Raw genomic sequence first — 18,630 nt, 5'->3', positions numbered from 1 at the left:
GGGTTTTTGGATGGGATTAGCATTTTGTTATTGGTCAGAGTATTTTGTGGTTGTTGCTTCACTCTTTTACTTGCTGCATTTTCTGCATACCCTTGTTCTTTTTGTTTGCCTCTTCATTATTTACACAAGAGTCAGGATTTCTGTCAGAAGGCATCAGGTTTTTAGGTCACAGGTAGGGTGATTACCAACACCTTCACATTCTGCATGTATTGTCACTCAGAAGTCAACAGACAGTATTTCCATATGCATCTGATACAGGGAATGAAAAAGAAATGCACTTTAATGTCACTCCAGTTATATTAGTATTCAACCCGGAGTTTGTGAAAATTGCATGTCTAATGATCACATGAATACTAAATCTCCACACTGAGAATTGCTGTTCCATAATGTCTAATTTTAAAATATGGGACAAAACTGCATCTGGCTCTACATGATGTTCTAGAGAAGACTGAACACCCCACAGAGACAATTTCTAGTATGAAAAACTGTTTTCCTCTGTAAAAAGCAGGGCATTCTCCAAATACAGCATTAGTCCCAACACCATTTTAATTTCAAGGATTTAAGACTGGCACCAGCTTAATATTAACGTCTTTGGCAAGTAGTGAGCACCTTTGGCCAATTTTAAGCAAGACCTGTATAAATTTATCAGGCTTTTTTGAGATATTACATCCTCTAGAGCGAGACTGAAGAATGAAATGTTCTATAGGTACATTTTATTTTGGTGTAGAGATTGAGGAAGTTTCCATAAGCAGTTACAGTCACTAACATGGTAGAATATGTCTCAAATGCTTTCTGTATTTCCTGGAAAGTCAACATGGTCCTTTTCTTCAGTATTTTGCTGTATTTGTACTTTACCCATGAATATGTGCTAGAGTTAGTGGTCTGTCAACAGTTTTGTTGACTGATAGTTCATTCCAATTTTTCTCATAGAGAAAAAAGAAAAAATCTGTGATAGTAAGCTCATAAATTGTTAAAATAACATTAACAACAATTGGCAGTACAGGACAATCAAATAATGAGAGTTTAATTTCTAATTTTTTCTAGCATCACAATTCTCTGGTAGGATATGAGGAAATTGTTCAGAGTTTTAGATGTGAGAAACTACTGAGGACATTTGCTTGAGCAGGATTGCTACTCTTGTGAGTGAGTTCACGTGTAGCTTGTGTAGTACAGAAGCACTGAGCCTTTGCCCCAGAATCACACTGAATCTGCTAAAATGGATCCATATGGATTTCAACACATTCATTAGCCAGGCCCTTCAGCCAGCGGCTGCAAACATGGCAAAGTCATTACACAAGGTGGAGCTCAAAGGTACAGGTCCAAAGGGAAGTGCTGGCCATTGCTGCCTAATCCTCAGCACACACAAACAGCTCTGACTTTTGGCTCAGCCTCTGGTGCATTATTCTAGACCTCAAGAAGCTGTATGTGTAAACAATAATTTTCTCTAGAAGTGAAAATGTAGAAATCAGATTAATTTGTCAACGCTGACAAATGAAAATATAAATTGATATCGAATAGACTCTAAACAATTGGTTATAAATAAGGATAGTTAATGTACAGTGTTTGCAAAATACTATCCAAATGGTTCTTGTTACATCCATTTCTGTGACAAGCTTCTGCAGCATGATAAAAAACTGACTGTCTCAGGAATTATTTTACTCTGCAGTATTTATTTCTGCAGGGCATTTAGAGACAGCTTATTTACAAACAGGAGTTGGTTTTGGCACATAAGATACTCAAGCAAACAAAGGTTCCTGGAACTGGAAAGAATGCTTCCAGTAAAACAGAGACTGAACTCTCAAAAGTTCAAATAATACCCAAAATAAACATTACCAATCTTCAGAGATTACATGTTATTCTCTTCACTTTTTGTTTTTCAAGTGCAGTGGTAGCAGAGTGTTTGGAAAGATACTTCTATCCTCTGGATGTTTATAATGCATTTTCTGATACTACTTTTGCTTCAGCAGACACTTAGTTTGGCTTTCTGTGGTTTTTTTAAAAAATACTAAATCTCTGCATTGAAGCAAGTCTGTTTTGTTTTGAGTGTCTCCCTTAGATCCATTGTGAAAAGACAACCTTCCTGAATTCACAGGAGTCCTAAAATTGGCGTAGAAGGTGCTGAATTGGCCTTATGTTTGACTAGGGACTCTCTGTGTACTGATTATTACAGTGGTTTATTTTCTCCACAAAAACAAGTAGGTGTTAGCATTGCCTTTACTGTACATTCCTTTCCTGCTTGAAATAATTTTGTTTATCAAGGATGACTAAATAAATTACTTAGCTTCAGGAGATGAAAGAGGAAGAGGAAGCAAACAAGGAGGTAAAAATATCAAACCAGGCAAAATATGAAGCCTGAATTACTGCACATTTCATTATGTTGGGAAACATAAGAAATAAGTGTACTTTTCCATGCAGAATTTATGCTGAAAGTAATGATTAACACTTCATTTCTGAAAAAGAAAGCTGATACTACTATTTATCTAGGAATTGGGATGTATTAAAAGATGTCAATGAGCTGTGGGGAATGGAATAACTAATCCACGTGGACTTGGCTTCTTGGGCATCCACTGATGTTCCACTGCACTGTCTGCAGTGTAATCAGGTAATTCCCAGACAGATGGGAATGTGCTATCAATGTAACATTTCTCTAAAGGCATAGTTGGTGAGCTAAAGTGTAATGCTCTTGGGAGAGTAGTCACAGAGGTAATATTTTAATTTTTAATTAGACTCCCTTAAAGTTATCTCTTTGAAAATTGTTTTTTTCTGCAGTTTGGTGCTCTCTGGCTCCAGTAAGGACAAACAGCAGAGCACCAAAACACCCAGACTTGGTAACCTGATTTTGGATTTATTATTCCCTTGTATATAGGGTGAGGGCTTCAAGTACAGTTTGGTAGAACTGCAAATGAGGTGCAAATAATTTTGAGAAAGGAAATAAATTTGATCAACAAGTTGTTAAAAGAGCTGAAATTCTTCTTCAGCAAAGAAGCAGCTCCCTCATCTTGCTGCCTTTAATTGTTAACTAAATGTGGGAAGCTCTGGCTCATGCCCACTAAGTTCAATGAGAAACATCTTGAATCCACATTTTGGATCAGACACATTATTTTGATGGCTTCAAGGAATAGGAATACATAGATCTGTAAGGGGATAGACCTGATCAAATGAAATCTTGATCTCACCAAATTCAATGGGAATTCTGTTGTTCATTTAGAAAAAGCTGAAATGATTCATGGTATATTACCTTATTTCAATTCAGCTGGGTGGGCTGGCTATGGAAATCTTAATAATAACAACAACAACAGCAATAATTCAAGACCTGAATTTTTCTATCATCAAACTGTTAAAAATGTTAAGGTTTTACAAAAAAAGCAAGAAATAAACATTACTAATTCCTTGAAAATTAGAAAAAAACAGCCTGATGGTACCAAATTTTTATATTTTAATCCATCCTGTCAGATACAGGTGGTAAAGCTGACCTTTTGCATTTACAAACACCAAGCAATTTCACAGGTATGAGCACCAGAAAAATTACATTTCCACCAATGATAGGCTGATGCATTATGGTTCAATACAACCCCATGTACAGATATTTAATCTGCTGAGGGCAGTGGTGTAATAGTCCTGTTAGAGGGGGAACCATATCCCTGGCTCAGTGCAACTGTTGCGTTCCTGGCCCTTGTGAGCTGAAATCCTGAAGTGAAGGTTATGTATTTTGGGATATATCCACAAAAGGCAACTATAGACAAGAAAATGCACACAAGTGAATAGGAATAATAAAAATAAAGAATTAAAAATCCATTTCCATTCTGCGTTTAAAACTACATGTAACGTATGTGAATATTGATATTAAAATAGCTCATTTTTCCATGCTTCAGTGCCTTTATAATATACTTCATTATTTCATATTAAAGCTAGAAAAGGCTTTAGCTGAGAAACTTCCTTGTCTGAGACCAAAAGAAAGCTTCATTAGCATAATTACTTACAGTCCTTCTGTTAGTATTTTCAGGGACAAAAATATAATTATCCTTTTACTAAAAAAAAAACCAAAAAAAAAAACTCCAGTAAAACTGTGAACATAGTGAAATAATGGAAGATCTGGATTACAACTCCAGTGAAAAATGTGGGATGAACTGGATAGGAATATAAATATCAGTTCTGACTGAAGTATGAAACTTAGGCAAACAACAGGGAAAAAAGCCCACCCTTTTTAGAACATTTTGAGATGTGTGAAAACTACAAATGCTAGAACTGTGAAAAGGAAACAGGGAATTTGATCCATATGTTCTGGAAATGCCACTGCCCACAGCTAAATTATATTTGGAGAACAGAACAGAGAAAAGAAGAACAACTGCTAACACTGTTATAAACACAGGGTCTCCCTGGTGATGCAAAGGTCTTCCCATGGCAGATATTAATGAGGGACTCTTACCATCTGGATACCATACATGAAGAAATAATATTTAGTACATTCTAGAATAATTACTGAGGAATATGATATGATTTATTAATTATTTATCTAATTCTCTGAGGAGAAATCATCCTGCTAGCTCCAAGGGGAAAAAGTGCTGTTCAGGGTTGTTCACACATTGAGTTTTTTGGTTTTTTTTGTTTTTTTTTTTTTTTACGTAGATGAATATAATTTAAAAGCCTGAACTGAACTAAGTAATTCCACTGTATCAGAGAAGATTATATTTTAAGCTAGGGAAGCTCTTTGCCGTGATACGTATTTACAAAGTGAAATATTTTTGAAATCTGCAATGTTTGAAATAGCAGGATGACCTCTGGAGAGATTCTGTTACAGCTTCTCAAAACCAAAAGCACATCATGCTGATTCCAAGAAAAGTAATTACCAGTTAACTTGGGCTGCTGTTTACTTCTTCTCAGGAATGTGTGACTGGAAGGGCTGAACTCCACTGGCTCTGCTATTACAGACCCAGCCCAGCCCCGTATTTCTACTCTGTACCTTCAGTGAGCAGAATCTCACCAGTTGCCACCTCCCACTTCCTACCTGAAGGCTGACCTTGGATGCTCTTTGCTCTGATAACTCAGTACTCTGCAGTTCTCACATTCACTTTGTTCCAGACAGTCAGTACCCATTTGTCCCAAGAGAAACCTCCCAGTATGCAACGTGTGCTCTCATAACTGGTTCACATCAGTAACTCTGCCACAGAAAGGGCCAGAGCCCAGCACAAAGAGAGACAGATTTACAGAAAGCTGTATGTGCAGTTTTCTTGGCCACGGCAGCAAGCCTCCCTGAAAAAGTTGAAACATATCTATAAAAAATGTTGAATGGTGGCAGCTCTATACCATCTGTTTTGTTCTGGTTTAGAAAGGAATTGCATCAATCCATGATGTTCTATATACCACCTCTCCTTCACAACAGCCACTAAGCAAAACCTAGCAACAGTTGTGCCTATCATATTAGAATAATCAAAAATGTGTTTCTTTTATTACAAATGACTCTTGAAAGTTGTAACAATATAGCACTTCTGGTTTGATATTAATTTTTACTTTACTTTGAAAAAAATGTCTTTGCTAAGCAATTTATAAATTCTGAAAATAGTTCTCTGCACGTATAATCATCAAGCTTGAACAGTTTTTATTTTTCATGTCTTTATTCATTCTTTTCTACGTAGTATTTGTGGAATTCAGCATCTGGAACGAGCAGGAAACAGGTTGACTCTCTTTGACTCCCTTTATTTCTGCATAGTGACATTTTCTACTGTGGGCTTTGGGGATGTTACACCCAAGATATGGCCTTCAAAGCTGCTTGTTGTCATTATGATCTGTGTTGCTCTTGTGGTGTTGCCCATACAGGTAAATCTGGATTTTTTTTTTTCTCTTTAGAATTGTTTTTGAAACAAAGGAACAATAACTGAAATAATTCATTGTTACTGTTATTATTGCACAGAAAATGTCAGAAAAAAGAACCACCTATCTCTCCTAGGGTTTTTCCCCTTTTGTGGGTTTTTCCCCTTTTTTCTGTATGTTCTCCTATACTCTAGATTTATACTAAAAAAACAGGGCATTGATAACAGTTTTCAAGTGCTGATGAAAGTTTTCTGCACCAGTCATGTACTACAGAGGCCTTCCTTTATCCTGAGATATGGATTTGTTATTAATGGAGCAATTACAAAAAAACCCCCACAACAGTAGCCAGCACTTTCTTTATGAGTACAGCTTTTCCTCTGCAGGCTCTCCCTGTTTCTAATCTTGGTTCTCTCCACTTCCTCTCTTACTCTTACAGCTCAGTGCTAACTTGAAAAAAATCTCATTAAATCTGCAACTCAAGCAAATTGGGTTCACAGCTGTGTATGGAACACATGCACACAGAGCCAGCAGCACAGTTAGGAATTTTTCATGCCTGCCTAAGTTTAGGACTTCTAACAATTTCAACGGGGAAAGAGCAATTTATGAAAATCCAAGTATTTCAAGGAGTCAGTCAGCTTTGTTAAATTTGTACCAAGCGTTTTCCAGCTCATTAGGTGAGGCTGGATGACAGAAACCCTGAGGTTACGTGGGAAACCCTGCCAGGATGTTCACTGTTCCACACAGGGTGATCACTCAGCCCTTGTGCCAGCAAAAGAGGATGTGGGGAGACACTCTGCATTTTTATCAAAGCTTACAGTAGACCTGCTAGACCATGAAGCTCCAAAGTTTCTCACACTGCCATAGTTTCCAGTCTCTGCTTCTTTGGCAGAGAACTAAAGCTTAGTGTGGGCAGACAACACACAAGCCCTGGGAGAGTGGAAGCTCAGGCTTTGAGCATTAATTTTCTTTAAGTTATTTAACACTCTAATTAAATATTGAATGTATGTATTCATAGCCATATGCACCACCACAATTATATTCTCACTCAGTGAAAAATTAGTAAAATATATATTCTATTGAAAACTAAAATGTGCTCTGTTTAAGAAATTTGGAATTTTCTAGGACATAGAAATTTCATCCTTAAGGTGGTTCTGATAGATACTTCAGGCTCCCACAGGAGCAGTAAATAACCTAGAATCTACTGGAATTTCAAATAAATTTACCTATTATTAGCTAGTTTATTTTATACCTTTGTAGTGATAATGAGGCTTCATATAGTTTTCCATACACATAATGGAGTGGGAGGCATTCTCTCCTGAGCCCTGCAATGAAATGAAATCAGTTATTATTCATGATCCAGCCTCTCCATCAGTGGAGGGTGGAGGAGAAAAAGATGCTATCACACAGCCATACAGTTAAATTGATCTCAGTATTAAGCACGTGTTACTTACAAGAAGCTTTAACTGGCATTTGTATGTTTCTTTATATTCTCTTACCTGCCATATATTGTTCAGCTGACAAAGGCAACATTTCTGTATCAGCAGCTGCTGTGTATTTAAGTTGTATCTAAAATTATGAGGCAGTTAAGAGAGTTTACAGAACATCACCTTCTAGAACATTATAAAATCACTGGGAACATTTACTGCCCAAACTATGAGAAAATGGTGCCTCTTTCCAAGTCTATTCACAGTATGTGTGTGAAAACTTAGCCTTTCATACAAGGGAAGCAATTATGTCACAATACTAGGAAAAGAGAGCTTAGAGGCATAAAATACTTAAAGGAATGAGGTACCAGCCTTCATTTTTTTCTAAACTCCTGTGATTTAGTGTATTCCCATGGTATTTTAATGAATTTTCACTGCTGTTTGTGTGTGATAGATTCTGGCACTATTGCTGTGGTTTGTGATGCCTTATTAGGGAACATTTTACAAAGAAAAGATAATGGGGCTAAAGGCAGCCTTTCATTGGGGGGTGAGATGAACAGTGCAACATTGCCAAGTCATTCTAGAGTTGTAGCCCTCACCTACTGGTCTCTATTTTACTGACAGCCAGCATCTCTTGCAGTTTGAACAGCTGGCGTATTTGTGGATGGAGAGGCAAAAGTCTGGAGGAAACTACAGCAGATACAGAGCTCAGACGGAAAAACACGTTGTGCTGTGTGTGAGCTCTCTGAAGATTGACTTACTCATGGATTTCTTAAATGAATTCTATGCCCACCCCAGACTGCAGGTACTGAGAATGAAAAATAAACCCCCCAAAACCTCCCAAAAAACACTGTTTGTTTGTTGTTTTGGTTTTTGTTTGTTTTTTTGTTTGTTTTAAGAAAAGTATCTGAAAATGTGTTTAATTTGTAAAACTGATTTTGGGAATAGATAGTTGAATTGGGAAGGTATACCTGCAGTAAGAAGCTGAGATACATAGTTTGGAGGCATTTTAAATTGAGGTATTGAGGGGAAAAGACTAAATAGGTAGAATTAGTGTCTTGTTGAATTGTGCCAATGCTTTAGAAACAGGTATTTCCATGCAAATGCCTTAGATTCTACCCTAAACCAGAAAATAAATGAAAGCTATTGAATTTATTTTTTCCCATTGTTTTGGGACTGGATCAAAAAATCCTCACAATTAAAAACATCCTTCGGTTTTCACATTTTGCTTTGTCTTTTGCCAGTGCTAGGAATCACAGTACGGGTCAGGTTGGAAAGCACCACTGGGGATCATCTGGTCTAACCTCCCTGCTCAGGCAGGGTTGTCCTAGAACACATTGTACAGGAATGCAGAGATAAGATCCTCTTGGAATTGTGGAAATGAAGAAATAAATACATGTACTTTATAGGACAAAGATGTTGACAGAACACACAGATTTTGTTAGTGCACACATATTCCCTAGGTAATGTAAACTTGTCATATAGCTTATGGAACATATAGAAGCTTATTTCTATGAGATATCCATTTGGATTTATTATCAGTGTCTTTGCTACAGACTCTCCCTTTTAGTGAAACTTCTCTATGTCTTTTGCTAAGTTACCTGTGGTATCATGCTTCATTAACTACTGCAAGAATCACACAAATACAACCCTCAAAGAGCTGAGCAGCAATTTGCCAAATCCCAAATCCAAAATATTCCCCAAAACAATTAGCTAGTAAGAGGCATAAGCAATTGCACAAAGAAATCCAGTTCTTTATAGATACAAACACAAATTGAAATACAACACTTTGTTAACTAAGCTGAAGAATGAGTCAGGCTCTGTGATACACTGAAAACAAAGAAGAAAAGCCCTAATACTACACAGGTAACTTAAAAGGGCTCATATACATTCCCTTCACAGCTGAAATTGAGTTGGACTCAATGATCTTGGAGATCTTTTCCAACCTTAATGATTCTCTGTACCAAGAAGCTGAAGGATTACAGATGGTGCACTGCATCCAATGCCATTTTGCTTTCTGCAGAAATCTCTCTGTTGGAGAAAGGGAGATTTCTGTGACCAGCCTGGTCTAAGCTCTCACTCTCCTCTCCCATGTTCCATTTATCCCTCCTTTTCATTTGTGCACTTATGGATCCTTCAAACCATCCTTGCTTTTCCAAGCAGCACAGGAAGCAGCTTGGAATTGGCCCAGTAATGTGAAGAAGAAATTTTGAGGAAATAAATTCTGCCTGTCAGCGTCTTATCTGAGACATTTTTGACATCTCAAGTCACTGGTGACTCATTCTCCAACAACATTAACCATGACTATTTCCCCTTTTTTTTTTCTATTTTGACAGGACTATTATGTGGTTATTTTGTGTCCTACGGAGATGGATGCTCAGGTCCGAAGGGTGTTACAAATCCCAATGTGGTCCCAAAGAGTTATCTACCTGCAAGGCTCAGCCCTAAAAGATCAAGACCTATTGAGAGCTAAGTAGGCAAATATTGACCATTCTTTTTTTACTTTTTCATTAATACTGTTTGATAAATAAGTTTAACAAGCAACAAAAGCTGTGCTAGAAGGAAAGCCGTATTTATTTAGAAGGTGAAGCAAAGCTCTTTGATAGAACTTGTTTCTCTTAATATCTGAAATTTTGAACCCAATGTATAGTTTTGTTTTTTTACGTTCAGCCTGGTAACATTAAGCAGCTCTTCTGCTATAGATACCTGAACTCTTCAGGGCCCTCCTCTTACCACATACTTCCACCACTGCTAAGAGATGCTCTCTGCCAATTAATAGTGAGTGACATTTATCAAAACACATCAGTCAAGCAGAGTTCCTCACACACACTTCCCTCCAGTACTCAATCAGTTGAGCTGCAAAGGAATTCACAGTGAAATTCATGCAGAAGGGTCATCTCTTTAAACTCTCCAAAGAGAGGGAAAGCAAATAACTGATTTAACTCATCTGCATTTCTCTGTGCTGTAGATAACTAAAATTACGCCATTACCTGTCTGGCTATTTGTGTCATTCTTTACCTGAGGGGAGTTATTTCCAAGAATCTCATCTGTGAGGAGATTCATGAGCAGTGTTACCTTCTCAGACTTCTGCCACTGAAAAAACAGTGTTTAAAATTTGACAAGACAAGAAAGCTTTGTTCAGGATTAGAAATTTTCTTTTGGAGAGATCCTTCTTTCTTTTTTTTTTTTCCTTTTGCTTTCTTGCTGATTTCAAGAAGGAATTCATATGTGAATTTAGCTGACATTTGTTCTACACATTACAAGAATTAAAATTAGGCTGTTCCCTAAATATAATCTTGAATTTCACTTATAATAACCTGGAGGTAGTCAGCTGTGGAACTGTGCTTTTTCCTGCAGAACATGTAATTGAATGTACCTGTCACAGAATAATTTCAACCTCTCCTGAGGGAAGAAGCACAGTGGGAATTTAATAGAACATTGGATATGAAATATAACCCAGTACCCAAGATGTTTAGTGCATTTCTTTTTAATGAGAACATAATGTACTGAGGAGCTAATAAGGCACATGATAAAATTCTTTTAATAAATAAAGTAATATTTACCAACAACAAAAAAATAATTGAGAAGGGTCTCATTATCAAAATGTATCCCTATATTATATGTGAACCAATGTCAAAATAATATGATAAAGATAACACCAAAAAGTAAAGGAATACAAACAGTTGGGTGACTGCATCAGCAGTGAATAGCCAATTACAAAAGACCGCATTTTTGCAAAAAAATCTCATCTGATTTTACTGAATTTTCTTTCCTATAACGTCTTTCCTGTCTTCCCAGTACTACTCCTATGCTTAGCTGAAATTACTCATAGAGCTCCCATGACTTCTTCTAATCAAAGAGACTGTGAACTGGAATACTTCATTTAATGCATATATACACAGAAATGTCTGTTATTTATCCCAAACACATTATTCTTGTACATCTACCCAACCTTCTGCTCTCACTAGGCAAGACAAGTCTATTACCTGCCCCTCTTCTTCATTCTCACCAGCAATAACTTGGGCATATTGCACTCTTACACACCAGGCAGACTGGTGCTCTTTATTCACCCTCCATACTCATGGCAGATAAATACTTTGCAAATTGAGTTTGAGGCCACTCTGCTTTTACTACTTTGGCACAGCTTTTACTGTCAGCAGGGTAAGAAATGAGAACAGACTCAGCTTTGTCTGTGTTCTCTTTCTCTGTGCAAGATCTGACTGTGAGACATGAGTCCAGTGGGTACCTGCTTGGGCTGTGACAGGTTTGTCTCCTCTCTTCCAGGATGGACAATGCTGAAGCCTGTTTCATCCTGAGCAGCCGCTGTGAGGTGGACAGGACAGCAGCTGTAAGTGGGGAGGGAGAAATGACAGGATGGACAGGTTTTACTGCCATTACTCCTTCTCAGCTCTTCATTATGCAACAAGGGCAGAATAGCATAAAAGTACTGTCGTAGTAGATACATGGATACATCGATAACTGGTCATTAATCACTTCCAAGAATGCTACTCTGTCAATATTCAGAGTACCTGAACTGCTCTAGTGATTCAATTTAATCAGTTGTATTTATTAAATCAGAAAAGAGACAGGTATCAACTGACTGGTATTTTCAGAACTAATGAAGTAAAGCCTGAATTCAACTTCAAAAATAAATTTATATCTAATACAAGTAACCAATATATATGACATTATTTGACCATTTTTCATATTGGTCATTTTTAAAAATGAAAAACTGCAAGATTCTTTAAATAAGGTTCTGTGGGTTTGCCCATGCTGGTTGTTATTTGCAGTCAGGTAAGTTACTGTCCACAAAGGAACACTGCTAATAGCAACTTCTTTGCAGTGCATCTGTGATAAAAGAATAAAACTGTATGAACTAGAACTCCTACAGCTAATGAAATTATCTACTGATCACAGATATCCAGAAAAAAATTCCACTGAGGATGGATTTATGAACATGAAATCTTTCACCATGTGCACTACAATAAATTCTTGCAGTCTTGCCTCATTCTGTTCAATCTTGAACTCTAAAGGGGTTCAGTATTTGTCTGAATATCCCTGAAGATGCTTGTAAATTGGCTAACAAGACAGAACCAGTATTTATAATTCAGTAATTATATTTTAAGCAATCTCAACTAAAAATACTGTTTTGATGCTACATTGTAATAAATAGCAATTATTTTTCTAAATGTTGAAAACAGGTATAGTAAAAAATGGGAAATGAGAGCTTTGCATGACATGTGTAGCATTACTTAATATATTTTCTATCACTTATACTTCATCTGCCATCAGAATTTAGTTAAAAGATCTTAGCTAAAGATCCTGTTCTGGACCCATCCCTTGCAGAAATTCACTGAGTTCCCTGAGACATTAACCTGTGCTCCTGTTATAATATTTAAACTTACTGACCTAAGGACTCTGAATTTGATTCATCAGCAATAGACTCCTGAAAATACAGCAGTGAAAGCCACTGAGCTGGCAGTAAGTAATCCCAGAGTAGTCAAGCAAGGCAGAACTACTGCTTGGAAGTGACAGAGGGTCTGGGGTATTTAAAGGTTAGAACAAGCAGGAGTTCTTGCAAATACCTGGAAAAATACCTCTAACTTCTAGGAGACTGAAAAATTCCAAAATAGCCCAGGTGTCTTACCTAAATCAGCCATGATTTCATAATTCAGAATAAATCAGCTACAACATCTCACTTCACATAATGTACTTGAGAGTTGCACAGTGGTTACAAATGAGAAACCCCATAAAATCAGTGTGTGATTTATACTGCACTAGGAGAGTTTATGCAGCATTAAGGACAGCAATACCACCATTCAGCTGTTCATCTCTGCTCATAACTGCTTCAGAATTTATGCAGAGAAAAGCCAATTTTCAGCTCTGCTGGACTCTGCTGTCGGGCAGGCAGTGGGCTCTGCATGGAGCTCCCATCCATTGTGGCCAGCATGGTGCAGCTCTGGCTCTGGAGCCATGGCCCACTGCAGCTCTTCCTTTCTGCCCTCAGGAAACACTAGAATGGTACCTGGCACACTTCAGCTGCCACTACAAACTTCTATTAAATCTCATTTCTCTTTGTACCTGGAGCACACAAACAGGCACATCTCACTAAACACTCTCTCCTGATCCCTTCCCCTTCCCACAGTGATATCTCAGGGTCAGTGGGATCTGAAGCTTTGAAACAAGGTGTCACCTCTCGCCTTTTTCTCTCTTTTGCTGTCAGAGTACATTTGCACAGGGAATGCAATTATTTATACTGCAAGTAGAAAATTCTTAAATTTTTTTAGAAACTATTTTGTCTTACTGCCCCCTAGGGCTGTGAAATGAAATTTATTGTATTTCCTACACTGCTCCAGCCTCATGTTAGTATACAGAAGGTTTGTTTGTCACAGGGCAGAAGGAAGTTCAGCTGTCATCCCAGTAACAATCTTTATGAGTACCACTGATTTTCCACCCTGCTGTTGCTGAGAAGCTGACAAACTGCTAAAAGAGCCTTGGATCCTCTCCTATGCATGACAGCTGTCAAAATAAAAGGAGGAGATTCCTGACCAGAAGAGCTGTTGTTACTCAAGTGATTTTTGGAGGGTTTTTATCCCCCCAGCTACAATGCTCAAGCAGAGGATTTACTCATTTGCCATGGATACCCCTGGCTGTTCATTGCTTGCTATTTTGTTAGTTAATAACTTCTAGTGACAACACTTCTGTTGCTGACAGCTTTGTTCTGATGCTTTCTGAAAATTCAGAGATGGTCCAATTCAAGCTTGCACCTTTTTTTTTCCCCTTTCATTAATCAAATTGTGTGACTCTGCTGTACCGGTAATCTAAATTACAATGCCTTAATGGCATCACAATATGGATGCAAACATAGCAGGGTGTAACTAATTTATATAATTTATCAGGTTATGTGTGACAAAAAAGAGATTCAATTAACAGAACTACTTTAAAATACATATTAAATGCATTTCCTTGAGTTCTTATGATTGAAATACACCCACTTTAAACTTGCAGCTTTTCATACATGAACTTAAATATCACCTCTATATTAATCACCATTTGGATCTGTGGTAATTTTTGATCACTGACTGCAGTTCATTGTGTGGAGATCACATAGAAGAGAATATATTTTTTCACTCACCTTCCAAAGACACAAATGTTTAATAATGGGAACAGAAGAATAATTTTGTTTCAGTTACCTCTGTTTGTTGGGTGTACATATATACCATATATTGGGAGAAAGGTGAACATTTTTTAAAGTGACTGCAATATAGCATAGAAATTGCTACATTTTAAAACAGAGAGCCACAATACTGTATGAAGAGACTGAATCTAAGAAATCACTTAAGGTGCCCACCTGTATTTTTCTTTCTCTCCCCTGGAGTGCTTCTTCAGAGTGGAATTTGGGTGAATAACTGAGCAAAAAACTTGGGAACCAAATAAGCAGCTTTTGTACACAAACACATGGATATACCAACTGGAAAGAGAAAAAAAGAAACAATAATGCAAGGTTATTAGATTAACAGTGCATACCCACTGAGTTGATCTATGGGTCTAGGTTTGTTTGAGTTTTTAACAAAATAGTGTAATTTGAATCATTTTATAATGAAAGCTTCATTCTTATATTTAACAATCATTGCACATTCTGATAAAACGGGGCTTAAAAAATTATAATTTAAAAAATCCAAGAAAATATCTAATATAGACATAATTGTATTTCTAGGCATGTAGCATAGCTGTTTGACAGCCATCTAGCACATTACCCAGTCATTTGCTGCTTCTAAGCTGTGTTGGTATTGCATTACCTTAAGAAAAACAGAAAAAAACCCAACAGCACACACAAACACAAAATCCTGAGGAGGGTAACTTGCCATATGTTATAGAAAAGTAAAAAAAAAAAGTGGCTGCATACATGGAAAACCTACAGCAGGTTACACCCATGCTCTTAAATCTCCTGGCTGGCAGAGCAATCCTACATCTACAAAACTACTAATAAGAAAAATGTGAAATAAGATATTTTGCCATCCTCTTATGACTCCATTTTAGTTTTTCTAGTGGAACAACTTGCTAACATCTCAATTGATAAGAAAATATTATGGTTTGAAAATGTCAATTATACTCTGTTCCAGGCAGAGATTTTCCCTTGTGTTCACAAGTCTGAAACCTTTTCTTACTGCTGATGCTGCAAACATAATGAATCATTCTTTATATTTTATCTTTAAATACCACCAATTTCATTACTAGGTAAGGCATTTCAATCCAGGAATGGATTCCTAGATACTGCTCTGAAATGTTTCTTTTTGTTTTGAAACAAATAAAAACTGATGGATGATACACTGGAATTAGTCTTACATCACAACAATTCAAACTATGAATGCACTATCACATAGATGACTTTTATGGATAGCAGTGTTCACCCTGCAGTTAACTCATTCTTGCCATGTGGTAACAAGAACAAAAACTAACAGCCTGAAAAATCTCTCAGAATCTTTGGTTAATAGCTGGCTAAATCCTGACATCAGTTGTGCAAATGTTTTAGTTCCACAAAAATTCAGATCTGCTTTTAATTAAACTGATATTTTTAGAATTACCCACAGTTTTAAACTCTCAGTTCCTGATGTCATCATTTAATGCTATTTTAATTATGAGTCTCTTTGTAAGGACATCTATGCCACATAATTCTTGATTAATTAGACATAACTAATCACGGCTATCTTAAGTTTTCACACAATCATTCCATATCCAAATGCTACCCCTTTCCAAATAACACAATCATTAGCATTTGCAGAAAGATAGGAGAGGGTCAAAATAGCTTATTAGTGGAAGATTGCTGGAAATTAATAAGTGATAGTAATTATATAACTTGCACATAAACATCCATACCAGCTGGTGCCACATGGTCTTAAAATGAGTTTTCCTCAATAGAGCAAGTCTGATAATAGACTCCTTTTCTAATCTGACATGGTTATTTTTATTTCATTGGCACCCTCTCATACTCTTACTTCTAGGATCACCAAACTATTTTAAGAGCATGGGCAGTTAAAGACTTTGCTCCAAATTGTCCTTTGTATGTTCAGATACTGAAGCCTGAGAATAAATTCCACATCAAGTTTGCAGGTAAGTGGAAGATTGCTGGCATTTCAGCACTTGTTAGTGTTTGACAGTTTGTTTCATGAACACAACAAAGTGAGAATCCCTGGGCATATTTACTACTTAGAAACTGATTAAATGTGCAGTTTTGTAAAATAATATACATCCTAGCCTTGATAAAGACTTACTTACAAGCACTTTAAAGAATTAATAGCTTTATGCTACATAATATAGAGAGTATGATTATGTGATGTATAACTACTCCTTCATTCCAGATCCAGGTAAGTCTCCAGCTTACTGTACCCATGGCTGAAATTCATCTCTGTCTACTAAAACATCGTTACTAAGGGGTATATAAGAAGATCTATTCAGATTTAGTCCAACAAATTATTGAGGGAAAAATCTTCTCATTGGACTGTTTTTTACCAAGTGGTATGGAAAACATGATTTTAATTACTTGCAAATATTTTGGAAGGAGATATATAATTTAATTCTCTATCTAGTAAAACGCATGCCTTAGAAACCATGGCATAAAATGCAAAATGATGTTAAGAAATCTGAGAAAGTCACTCTTGTAAAGAAGAGATTACCACCTTTTATTTGACAAGCTATTTCTCTGCATTATATGTTTCTCTTTCTTTCTGTCTATATCAAACAGTCACATATGCAAGTACGTAGATGTACAAATACTCATGTGCAAAAACACACAAATACTTTTGGAGAAATAGCTCAGAAGTAAAAGAGAAGCTTTCCTTTTCAGCTGCAATTTTGAAAATTCAATTTTCTTGAATGATATTCCAAGGAAGAAAAGATTGCTGATTCATGCAAAAATAAAAAAAAAACTCTATGGAAAAATATTAGTCTCCTCCATCATCCCAGAATGTGATGAAAAAGTAAATTCCAGCAGAATGGCTCCAGAGCAACAGTTAAAGCTGTAATTTTAAAAGCTGTGGAATTTACCACTGGGTTAGAAAGAAGAAGAAACCCCATCAGTGGCAGTTCTGAAGTTATAAAAGTGTAATCTCAAGCTATGAAATGGCACAGAGGGGAATAAGGCTCATGCTGTGATGAGAATGATGGTACTTTTTCATCTCCCCCTTAAAACCAGCCAGCACAAACATAATCCCTGCTCCCTTAGCCATGGCCACTTTCCTTTATCAGGAACAGTGTTAATTTGTTGTTCCAAATTGTGCTTTTAAGAGAGTTTCATTATTCCTAATGGCTTGTCTCTGTAGGAGCTTATATACAACTAGACTTTTAAGACAGAGGCAATTTTTCATGTCTGTTCAAAGTGATATAGAATTTGGACTATATTTAAAAAAAACCCCAAAACAAAAAAAAACACCAAAAAACAACAACCAAAAAACCCAGAAAACCTCTTTTGGTAAAATTTCCTTCAACTGAACTTCAGCATCACTACTGGATGTTCCCCTATTGCAAATGGTCAGGCACTGCTGGAGCCACAAGAACAATATTAGTTGGCATACATTTTCCTGAGAGGATCTCCCTTTGGTATTGATGTCACCCAATACTTCATCATCCTGAAACATGTACCCAGCGGGGGCTGCAGACTACAGACCTGTCCAGAGTGTTTACGAGTGAAATTTGTCACAACCATCTGGAATATTTTTATAAGTGCTTTTCCTATTATGATTCAGGGCTGCTTTATTACTGCCTTAATGTAAAAGCTTCTTTTAAATCTGATATTCCTTGAAAAAATGGCTATTTTCTTCCAGAGGTTTCCCAAAACAATACTGGGCATTTTTATAAACCTGAAATGCTCAGTAATAGGATTTCTTCTTCTTCCTTTTTTTTTATTATTTCTTTACACACAAGTTTAGAGACTACAGCTGTCAAATATGACGAAATACAACCAAATAGACCTCCTAACTGAAGTTTAACTTTTAAATACATTAAAAGTGTATAAAGCACTAGAAGTCCAGTTTCTCAGCAGCTTATATTAGGTTGACCAGTCCTCCTAGATTGCATGAGGCAGTCCTGAAATTCAGACACTGACTGCCTGTTCCTATCGGAGTAGGGAACAGTATATGGGAAAAGCAATTGTTATAATGTATTCCCATCCTGTAAACAAGACTTAAACATCCTCCATGTCTTTAATGAGAGTATGAGAACTTATTTTTGTCCTCAAAGCAAGAGAATGGAGGCACTTTGGCCAGGCTCATATGACCTGTCAGAAAGTCAGGTGCCACACACACATCCTTGCATTCTGTGCCTTCTGATATTTTTTACAGTGAATTTTAACTACTTTGTTTAAAATATTAACCTGCTTAACATTGCTACAGTGGCATAAATG

At 36.7% G+C, this 18,630-nt stretch overlaps 1 protein-coding gene across 5 annotated transcripts in view; it reads left to right on the top strand.

Moving 5' to 3' along the window:
- The window catches only part of KCNT2 (potassium sodium-activated channel subfamily T member 2), a 115,503-nt gene that overhangs the window by 57,298 nt on the left and 39,575 nt on the right, over nt 1–18,630 (top strand). For 4 of the 5 annotated variants that reach the window (XM_071436009.1, XM_071436007.1, XM_071436011.1 and 1 more), the window contains exons 10-14: nt 5,634–5,814; nt 7,873–8,037; nt 9,569–9,705; nt 11,517–11,580; nt 16,235–16,343. In XM_071436009.1, the coding sequence (XP_071292110.1) occupies nt 5,634–5,814; nt 7,873–8,037; nt 9,569–9,705; nt 11,517–11,580; nt 16,235–16,343 (656 nt within the window). Of the gene's footprint in view, nt 1–2,508; nt 2,603–5,633; nt 5,815–7,872; nt 8,038–9,568; nt 9,706–11,516; nt 11,581–16,234; nt 16,344–18,630 lie in introns of those variants that run through there. The other variant, XM_071436012.1, reaches the window with a different exon arrangement.

Source organism: Agelaius tricolor, unplaced genomic scaffold, assembly GCF_023055355.1.
Source record: "Agelaius tricolor isolate 1412-34295 unplaced genomic scaffold, bAgeTri1.0.p SCAF_11, whole genome shotgun sequence".
NCBI classification, from domain to species: Eukaryota; Metazoa; Chordata; class Aves; order Passeriformes; family Icteridae; genus Agelaius; species Agelaius tricolor.
The sequence above is the reverse complement of the archived record's forward strand: the minus strand, read 5'-3'. Positions and strand labels throughout refer to the sequence as shown.